Source organism: Berghia stephanieae, chromosome 9 (assembly GCF_034508935.2).
Source record: "Berghia stephanieae isolate SIO BIC M18660-M18661 chromosome 9, UCSD_Bste_1.3, whole genome shotgun sequence".
Taxonomy (NCBI): domain Eukaryota; kingdom Metazoa; phylum Mollusca; class Gastropoda; order Nudibranchia; family Aeolidiidae; genus Berghia; species Berghia stephanieae.
The window spans coordinates 2,062,254-2,073,544 of NC_088368.1; the positions used below are offsets into that span (position 1 = coordinate 2,062,254).

The following is an 11,291-nucleotide window of genomic DNA, read 5'->3' on the forward strand; positions in this document are numbered from 1 at the left end:
TTCGTTTTATTTTAAAAAGAATGGTGCACTAACCAAACCAACTACTACTTTGAAATCAACCGACGTGCACGTATTTGAAGGTCTGATAACCCAAATCATTATAGGCTCATTGTTGTAATGGGAATCTCAAAAATGACGCAAAATATTGTCCATTACAACAATGTTAAACTAGGCCCTTAATGTGTTCAAGTGTAAGACCTGCATATATGTAGACATTGTCCTCAACGATATATCAAGCTTTAACCTTTAGTTTCAACAGATTTGTTGTATTCAAGTTGTACATATCAAGTTGTAACGTGAATACCAAATATAGTTTCAGTTGTACGTCATTTCCAAAGACGTTATGACTGTTTTCCCTCGAGTCATCATTTCCATTGTTTGTTTGGTTTTGCTAGACTTTCGAGACGTGGCCGAACCATCATCTTCTCCATCCACCAGCCTCGTTACCTATCTACCGGCTGTTTGACAGCCTTATGTTGTTGTCTGCCGGACACACGGTCTATCATGGACCAGCCAAGGAAGCCCTCACATTCTTTAAGGAACAAGGTATGCTCAAATTTATTTTTCTTGCTTTTCCTTTTCCTTATCTCCTCCTCCTCCTCCTCCTCCTCCTCCTCCTCCTCCTCCTCCTCTCCTCCTCCTCCCTCATCCTCATCCTCCTCCTCCTCCTCCTCCTCCTCCTCCTCCTCCTCCTCTCTCCTCTCTTCTTCTTCTTCTTCTTCTTCTTTTTCCTGCTCTTCCTCCTAATCCCTCCTCAATCTGTCGAATTTGCTATTTCATCTACGGCCCTTTGACAACCTATGTTGCTGTTCTATGTAAAGTTCTTTGCACGTTTAGTGGGTATTACACTTTTTCTGTCTCACCCCCCTCCCCATTTTGTTTTGTTTTTTTAATTATTATCATTCATTGTTTTGGGAACTGTTTTGCTTTTTCTCTCTTTTTTCCCCTTTTTTTCTCTCTCCATATTTTTGTGTTTTTTAAACTTGTTTTTATGCCCCCCCCCCCCTTCCACTCCCTCTTTAAAAAAAAAGTTTTCTGTGCTTTGTGTTTGAGTACTATAAATTCACGTAATGCCATTATGTCATGTAAAATTTTCATTTTAGGACGACTACGAAATATAATTTACAGTATCGTGAATTTAACCCAAACCTTGTCTGTCGTTATGTTGGAAATGAAAGAGGTTGTCTGTATAGCGGAGAGTGGTAAAATGAGATTTTGGCGCTATTGTGACATAATATTGTAATGAGCATACCAGGTTTGTAATGTTATGTCTTTATTGATTCAGCAAATTGTAATATCGCCTAACAGGCGTCATGTCCCGTCCTACATGTTAAATGTTGCTGTTGACCAGGGACCCCTTGTAAAGCGCTTTGATGACATTTAGTGGATATTGCGCTATATAAAGCTCAAATAAAGCTCAAACATCCATCATGAAGTTATTTTTATACTTTTTTAACATACTGTGCGGCTATGTGGTCTTGTGGTATGACACTCGCTTTTGGCCCAGAAGGTCCTATGTTCGAGCCTCACTTTTCGCATAGTTGAGTCCTTGGAAAAGTTTCTTTACCCATATTCTCTCACCGTAATCAGGTGTAAAATGAGTACCTGGCCTTAACAGCGTTGTCTCTCTCGGAAAAAAATTGTATTATCGCTTAACAGGTGTCGTGTCTCGTTCTTTATTTTACGTGTTGCTGTTGGTCATGGACCCTTTGTAAAGCGCATTGAATGTGTAAGTAAGTAAGTAGAGTGGGTTTAATAATAATAATAATAATAATAATAATAATAATAATAATAATAATAATAATAATAATAATAATAATAATAATAGATTTTTATTGTCCATAAATATGGCAATTTGTCATTTAGTTACACTTGTTATAACGTTAAACGATAACTGTAACATTGAACAGATATTTCACTCCTACTTATTTTCTCTCTCTCTCTCTCTCTCTCTCTCTCTCTCTCTCTCTCTCTCTCTCTCTCTCTCTCTCTCTCTCTCTAATGGATATTGCGCTATAATAAAAGCTCAATTTAATAATTGACAGCGTGGCTCAGAGGTATGATCTTTGCTTCGTACCGAAAGGTACCGAGTTCGACTACCCGCCGGTTGTGTGGCCTTGAGCAAGTCTTAGCTCACTTTGCGGCGCTGCACTGCGGCTGGCGCCTGGGTTATTCCAGTCTTCCCTTGGAATAGACCCTAAAGAAAAAATTCCCCTTAGGGATGAATAAAGGGAATTTATTTATTTTATTTTATTGTTTATTTATTTTACTTCAGGTTTCCTCTGCCACGAACACAACAATCCACCAGACTTCTTTCTTGACGTCATCAACGGAGATCCCACAGTTATTCAGATGGAGGTTGGTGACGAGGATGACTTAGCGGAAGCAGAAGGTAGGATTGATAGACAGTTCGTAGTTGACGTCACTCAGGTCTTTGTTATTGTTTTTTGCCATCCGCGTTTATGAGTAATGCTCACTGAACTGTATTAACCCGACTATAAACGTTCATGGATACGCACAGTTTTGTGTGTTGGTCCGTAATACTTCCGGACGGCAATGTTGTGAGCTTCTTAGCCAAGCGCATACTATCTATAGACAGAGATGCCAACGTCCATTTTTTCCCCAAAGGATTCCTATCTTGTCTTTCGTGGGTTTTTCAGAAATTGTGTCAGAATTTTCAAAATTCCGTTCTTTTTGGTGACTGTACACACACGGATAAAATGACAAAGTAATACAAAGCTGATGGAAACTGTGGATTGTAAAAAGTAGAAAACAAAGATGAATATAACAACTTAAAAAAAAAAAGAACAAAATACCAAACACATAACGTTTCGGGATCAAAACCCTTCTTCAGCCAACAACTAAAAAACACAAACAATAAAGACATAAATACATGACTAAATTCCAGATAGACGAGAGAGAATATTTTGTAGGTCTTCTCTGTTGTAGAAAAATCTTGGAACAAAAGGAAAAAAGAAAATGACGAAATTCAGAGTCATTAGAGGTTTAGGGTGTTTTTCTATTGGGTTTTATAGCAACGATCTTCAATTTCAAATGCCACAAAATTTTAATGAATGAGATTATACTACTTGAGTTATAAGCGATATTTGTAAAAAATCTGTAATAACTTAAAACCCACTGTCTGTATCCACAGCGGTAGGACAGCATGATAACCTGGTGGATGCATTTAAAAAGTCTACTTGGAATAACTTAAAACCCACTGTCTGTATCCACAGCGGTAGGACAGCATGATAACCTGGTGGATGCATTTAAAAAGTCTTATAATCCACTGTCTGTATCCACTGTCTGTATCCACAGCGGTAGGACAGCATGATACCTGGTGGATGCATTTAAAAAGTCTTATAATCCACTGTCTGTATCCACTGTCTGTATCCACAGCGGTAGGACAGCATGATAACCTGGTGGATGCATTTAAAAAGTCTTATAATCCACTGTCTGTATCCACTGTCTGTATCCACAGCGGTAGGACAGCATGATAACCTGGTGGATGCATTTAAAAAGTCTTATAATCCACTGTCTGTATCCACTGTCTGTATCCACAGCGGTAGGACAGCATGATAACCTGGTGGATGCATTTAAAAAGTCTTATAATCCACTGTCTGTATCCACTGTCTGTATCCACAGCGGTAGGACAGCATGATAACCTGGTGGATGCATTTAAAAAGTCTTATAATCCACTGTCTGTATCCACTGTCTGTATCCACAGCGGTAGGACAGCATGATAACCTGGTGGATGCATTTAAAAAGTCTTATAATCCACTGTCTGTATCCACTGTCTGTATCCACAGCGGTAGGACAGCATGATAACCTGGTGGATGCATTTAAAAAGTCTACTTGGAATAGCAAGTAAGTGAAATTAGAACTGGTTTCAAAATATTCTAGTGTTTGGGAGGGGGGGGGGGGGGGGGGTGGATTTTTCTCTTCTTTTTTTTTTTTTTTTTTTTTTGTTCTTGTTTTTTTATTTTGATTGTTTATTTTTGTTTTTGTTTTTGTTTGTTTTTTGTTTTTGTTTTTTTTGTTTTTTGTTTTTGTTGTTTTTAAAAAATGGATATTCATTATAAGATGTGATTAACTGGAATGTTTACTGTGATAAGTTTTTGTTATAAGGAAACCCGAAAGAGAAAAGAAATTGAAAGGGAATGGAGGGGGGGGGGGGGGGGGGGCATTATTTACTAAATCCTCATTGAGCCACGGGGCACATAAGACATGATATACCCAATCCACCAGGGATTCCTGACAATACAGAATGGGGGCAGACAGAGGTGGAGGAAATGGTTGGTTTCTAGTTTTAGAATATTTTTGTTGCTATTGTTTGTTTTCTTTTCGATTTCTTTCTATATATATTTGTATTCTGTTTGTGTGATCACCCCATCTATAGAAACTTAATGACAATAAACTGAAAAAGTTGGCTGTGGATTCCCCTACCTTGTCCCATCTATATATCCTTTTGTTTGGTTGTTTGTTTGTTTGTTAGCTTTGGAAATGGGGGTGGGGGGGGGGGGAGGGGGTTGTTTGTTGTTTGTTTGTTTGTTTGCGAGTTTGTTTGTTTTTGGGTTTTTTTTTTTGTTTTTTTTTAGGGGGGGGGGGGGTTGTTTGCTTGTTTTATTTTCTAAATTTTCGGGAAGACTAAATTTGGTTGGAGTTTGTGTGTTGTTTTGTAGCATTGTTCCTTCTTATCTAATACTTATGATACCATTTTCCTACATTGTTTATTTTTTGATCTAATACCTATGACATCATTTTTCCCACATTTCTAATATCAGTTGGCTGCCAGCTGTCCTTTTATAACTGTCCGTTGTCAATAGCAACCAATTTGATTTACTTTGATCCATGACAGTTTACAGACAGAGGCAAACCAAATTTTGTCTGGGTTCGAATCCCGTGGGGGCAAAAATGGCGAGGCATTGGAGAAGATTGACTACGCCACCTCATTTGGAACACAGGTGAGAATTGGAACGATGATGATGATGATGATGATGATGATGATGATGATGATGATTATGATGATGATGATGATGATGATGATGATGATGATGATGATGATGATGATGATGATGATGATGATGATGATGATGATGATGATGATGATTATTACGACGATGATGATGATGATTATGATGATGATGATGATGATCATCATCATCATCACCATCATCATCGTCATCATCATCATTATTATTATTATTATTATTATTATTATTATTATTATTATTATTATATTATTATCATTATTATTTTCATCATCATTTTATATTAGCATTATTTTGTCTTCGAAGCCATAAGGCCCACGGAACGAGAAATGCAACAAATTTTCACAGAAATTGTTGCTTGCTACCCTTAGAACAGGACACTGGCCTATTGCAAAACAAATACTTTATTAGAGCTAACAAACGTATCTACCCTGTCACTGCTGGCTGGACGGGGAATTATAAAATACGTCGAAAGCACCCGGAGTTGATACTCATCCCTTTGTTTGTTTAAGCAAGAACTCTACAAAATGAGATCCCGAATGCCCAAAAGGAAAACGATCTTGACGATTTTTCTTTCAATGAATAATAATATCACGCACTTGGAAAACATGCTTAAATCATACGTATCAACGTGTACTTATTTGAAGGTCTGATAACCCAATACCTTATGGACTCATTGTTGTAATGGAAATCTCAAAAAAATGACGCAAAATATCGTCCATTACAACAATGTTAAACTAGGCCTATAGGTGGGTGTGGATATCAGACCTGTATATATGTACACGTTGATAAGTATCTATCATATAAATATGTAACCTACATAAATTGATGGTGTTGATTGAGGTGTGATCTACTCAAAATGTTGTGCTTGACTTGAAAGGAAACTGTCTACACACACGCACACGCACACACACACACAACATACATACACACACACACACACATATATATATATATATATATATATATATATATATATATATATATATAATATATACATTTATATATATATATATATATATATATATATATATATACATTTATATATATATATATAATATATATATATATTATATATATATATATATATATATATACATATTAAAAATTTGAGCTTTATATAGCGCAATATCCACTGAATGTGCTCAAAGCGCTTTACAAGGGGTCCCTGGTCAACAGCAACATTTAACATGTAGGACGGGACATGACGCCTGTTAGGCGATATTACAATTTTTCGGACAAAGACAACGCTGTTAACGGCCAGGTACTCATTTTACACCTGAGTACGGTGAGAGAATGTGAGTAAAGAGCCGTTTCCAGGGACTCAACTATGCCCCGAGCGCGAGGCTCGAACCCAGGACCTTCCGATCCGAAAGCGAGTGTCATACCATAGACCACATAGCCGCACAAAAAAAGTATATATATTTATATGTATAAAACACGTATGAATCCCTCTATTGTATGTTTGTGTCTTTCAGGTTCGAGTTGTGGCTGGTCGATCTGTCAGGAATATAGTCCGAAATCCACAGACGAGTGTTCTCACTGTGAGTTGTATCCACAACATTGTTACTCACCTGCTTGCTTACCTATCATATCATCATCATCATCATCATCATCATCATCATCATCATCATCATCATCATCATCATCATCATCATCATCATCATCATCATTGCCTTTTTCACCCTGGGTCAGGGTATAGGCCACAGACAAACAGTTTCCATCATCATCATTGCCTTTTTCACCCTGGGTCAGGGTATAGGCCACAGACAAACAGTTTCCATCCTTCTCTATCATCATCATCATCATTGCCTTTTTCACCCTGGGTCAGGGTATAGGCCACAGACAAACAGTTTCCATCCTTCTCTATCATCATCATCATCATCATTGCCTTTTTCACCCTGGGTCAGGGTAATGGCCACAGACAAACAGTTTCCATCCTTCTCTATCCTGAGCTAACTTTAAAAAAAATCTCATTCCAGGTCTTACCACTTCTCTGTATATCAGCTTCTTTAATTCTTCTCCATGTTCCTCGTGGCCTTCCCCTTGATCTTCTGCCTGAGGTTCCAGTCCAATACTTTCGAAGCTATAATATACTCTTTTGATATTCTTGTTTATTTATTTATTTATATATTTATTTATTTATTCATTCATTCAGTAATCAACTAGCATACTGCACTGCGGCTGACCCCTGGGTTATTCCAGTCATCCCTTGGAATAGACCCTAGATACAAATTTCTCCTATGGGATGAATAAATATAGAGAATTTTATTTATTTTTGAAATATATTGTCTATAGCTTTATGACCGATCGTATTTCTTTACTCTTTACCTTTTATTAAGGGAGGGTTTGTTTCTTGATTAATCGAGGTTTGGATTTTATTCAATCATTAAGTCTCTACGCTCACGTTGTTTATTTATACTGACATTTCTAACTTTTTTTTTCATTTAGGTCATCACCTACGATTGAATAAAATGATTTTAACTATCTAATTCCAATCTATGGTTGAAAATAAATATTATAAATCATGGTGAAGTGCAATGAGAATGGAGACTGCATGGCAATGTATTATTTTATATCTGCTTATATCTATCTATTTATTTACTTCAGACTCTGACGTCCATATTCTTTGCTGTCATCATCAGCGCCATCTTCTGGCAACTGGATGAAGACCCTGTCAAAGGATTCTCTGACAGGTAAAAGAAATAATTGGATTCAGTAGTCTGATGTCATGCCGCCCGGCAACGGTGGCCATCTTGGTTCTAAACAAAGAAAATCATTAATTTTTATTCTTCAAGCTGGCTAGAACCTTTCATGTGTCTTAAATAATAATAATAATAATAATAATAATAATAATAATAATAATAATAATAATAATAATAATAATAATAATAATAATAATAATGGTATAGATTTATAGTGCGCCAAACATCCCTTCATCAGGAGGGCTCTGGGCGCATAACATAGATTAACTTAATCATTAAGCCCTAACACAGTACACGAACAACGCTAATTTTACACATAATCAAAAGAAAGCCTGTCGGAATAAGAATGTCTTCAATCAATGCTTGAATTCCTCTAGTAAAGACGAAGAACGTATCTCTAGTGGTAGTAAATTCCACAACCTTGGACCAGAATGCTGAAAGGCGCGTTCACCAGCTTTTACTCGACAGCGGGGTGTTTTCAATTTGAGGTCGTTCGTTGATCAAAGCGATCGCTGTGGGTTATACCGTTCAACGAGGTTTGAGAGATTTGCTGGTGACGAGCCCTCCAGGCATTTGAAAACGATAGTTGAATATTTATATTTAATCCGCTGGTCCACTGGCAGCCAATGCAGCTGCTGTAGTAATTCGGGAGCTGCAGTTTTCCTGTCTTTCTGCAGTACAACGCGGGCTGCCATGTTCTGTATTTTCTGGAGTTTGTTTATTTTGTCCTTTGTAAGACCAACAAACAGTGCATTGCAGTAGTCCATTTTCGGGAATATCAAAGATGTTACCAATTTGTTGCAAGTTTCCCTATTAATAAATGGTCTGATTGTTCTGATATTTCTTAGAATGCAGATAGCACTTGTTCTCACATTGTTAATATGTTTGTTCATAGACAGATCACTCTCTAAGGTGATGCCGAGATTTTTTGCTGATGTTGTGAGCTGTATTTTGTCATTATCGTTGATTGTCAGTGCCAGTGTAGATGGATCTGTCTTATTATTAGAACTAGCAATGAATAAGGCTTCAGTCTTGTCGCCATTTAATTTTAATCTATTTGCAGACATCCATCTCATCACATGGTTGATGCATTGTTCGTAAACAGTTATCTTTGAAACTATATCGGATTGCAAACACATGCTATATATCTGGGTATCGTCGGCGTACATATGGTAAGCGAGAGAATGTTGCTCTAAGATTCTCACAACAGGGGAAGTGTAAAGTACGAAAAGGACTGGGCCTAAAACGGATCCTTGAGGTACACCAAAATGAAGGTCACGCTCTGACGAAGTTACTTCCCCAATTAAAACTGATTGAGTTCTTTGAGTAAGATATGATGCAAACCAGTTTAGAGCAGTGCCTGATATGCCGAAAGTAACTTGTAGCCTTTGAAGTAGTATGGCATGGTCGATGGTGTCAAAGGCCGCCGAAAGATCGAGAAGACTAGGGAGGGTGGTTTTTCCTTGATCAATAATTTGCAGCAAGTCATTTGTGATTCTCATCAATGCTGTTTCTGTGCTATGATTTTGACGATAGGCCGATTGAAAGCACTCATCGAGGTTATTATGTTTCACGTGAGAAGAAAGTTGTTTTAGTACAATCTTTTCTAGAATTTTGGAAATGAATGGTAGATTTGATACAGGCCTACAGTTTTTAAAATTATCACTGTCAAGTCCCGCTTTCTTCAACAATGGCTTCACCAATGCTTTCTTGAAGCTTTCTGGAACAACTCCCTCCCTTAATGATTGATTAATCAATTCAGTGATGTAAGGTGCAAGTTCATCAATACACTCCTTCAAAAGGGATGTTGGTAAAGGGTCGAGCCTACATGATTTGCTAGGACTAGAGAGAATCGTTTTCTTGGTGTCATTTATTGAAATTTATTTGAAAGATGTTAAGGGTTCACCATAAAAAGAGGTATATTCTGCTTCTGTTTCGTCTGTGTCAAGTTCACTCCGTATCGTTGTTATTTTATTCATGAAATACTCTACAAGCAGTCCGCGAGTTTGCTTGTCGTCAGTGTGGTGTGGCAGGCTTGTTTTGATCTCTTTGCCTAGAAGCTTATTTGAGATTTTATAAAACTCCTTCGGACTTTTTATGTTATCAACTTTATCAAGATAGTAGATACGCTTTGCCTTAATTGTCACCTCTTTGAGTCTATGTTTGAATGATATGTAAATTTCCTTATCAATTGTCAGGCCAGATTTTGTCCATTTCTTCTCCGCTTTTCTTTTCTCTTTCTTTATACGTTTTACCTCCAAATTGTACCATGGTGATTCTTTTCTGATGTTCACAGATCTTGTCGTGAGAGGTGCGTGCTTATCCATAACACTAATAATTGATTTATCAAAATTGTCACCAGTCACTTCTTTCTCAAAATGTGTAGTTAGAGAGGTAGAGAGGTCCGCTTTAAATAGTTCTATGTCAATTTTCTTCAAATCTCTCGAAACAACTATTTTTTTGTTTTTGTGTCGTGTACTGTCCCCCTCTGATGCCAAAAGATATTAAATGATGGTCTGAAATGCAAAGATCATCTACATTGATAGGTGTCGCTAGTTGCATGTCAACGCTGGTCAATACCCAGTCAATAATGTGTCCACCACGATGTGTCTTTTCATTGACATGCTGTGTCATGTGATGTGACGAAAGTGTGATCAGAATGTATAAAAGTCAAAACAATATCATTTTTATAATGTTTTTCTCCTCTGGATACACTTTTATGCTCGTCGGAAAAATATTTCATAAGGGCGTCCGCCATTGTTCCGATAGTTTAGAGCCAGTGTTACTAAGTTACCATGCGTCATTAGGAAGGAAGTGACGTTACGACTATTGAATCCTATTGCCACTTAAAACTTCTTAATTAGTTTAAGCGGGATGAGTGGTGGGAGGGGATGGCGAAAGATTTTTCACTTCCAAATTTAGTTACAATGACAATTGTTTTCTCCCACAGGCTATTTAAATCTGAATCTTGATTATACTAGACCTATTCTAAATTGTTTTACATTTTGTATTGCGCTTTGCTCACATTACCCTTTTCAAGTCAGATAATTCATAAGGCACCCAACAGCCAATTTGTATTGTATGAAATTGAAAATTAGTTCCATTTACACTCCGATGGGAATAGAAAATTCATTGTGATCTTTCTTTTTTTTTTACACTGAAAGGGTTGGACCAATGTGCATTGATTAGCAGGTCTGGTTGTCAAACGTAATTCTGGGCGTGTTTCCACATTGTTGTAATGGACAATTTTTCACATTGGATTGGGAATATGTTTATTACAACGATGGGCCCAAAACAATTTGTGTTATCAGACCTGAAAATTGCTACATGTTGGGTTGGCCGGTTAATATTTTTATGAAGTGTAAGATCACGAAGACAACCCATCAACGTGCCATTCGTTCTATATTTAATTGTTATATTTAAATGGACTTTCTTATTTTACAATTGGTGCTCGTATCAAATATCACTGATACTTTTATTTGTGCGGCTATGTGGGTCTGTGGTATGACCCTCGCTTTCAGATCGGAATGTCCTGGGTTCGAGCCTTGCTCTGTGCAAAGTTGAGTTCTTGGAACCGTACTCAGGTGTAAAATGA

The 11,291-nt window shown here is 37.2% G+C and overlaps 1 protein-coding gene across 1 annotated transcript in view; it reads left to right on the forward strand.

Annotated features, from left to right (window-relative positions):
* The window catches only part of LOC144980257 (broad substrate specificity ATP-binding cassette transporter ABCG2-like), a 34,154-nt gene extending 26,694 nt beyond the window's left edge, over positions 1-7,460 (forward strand). The window contains 8 exon segments of the mRNA XM_078927886.1: positions 396-445; positions 448-546; positions 2,276-2,392; positions 3,155-3,238; positions 3,810-3,867; positions 4,859-4,964; positions 6,470-6,535; positions 7,443-7,460. Of these exon segments, the coding sequence (XP_078784012.1) occupies positions 396-445; positions 448-546; positions 2,276-2,392; positions 3,155-3,238; positions 3,810-3,867; positions 4,859-4,964; positions 6,470-6,535; positions 7,443-7,460 (598 nt within the window).
* Positions 7,461-11,291: the final 3,831 nt, after the last annotated feature.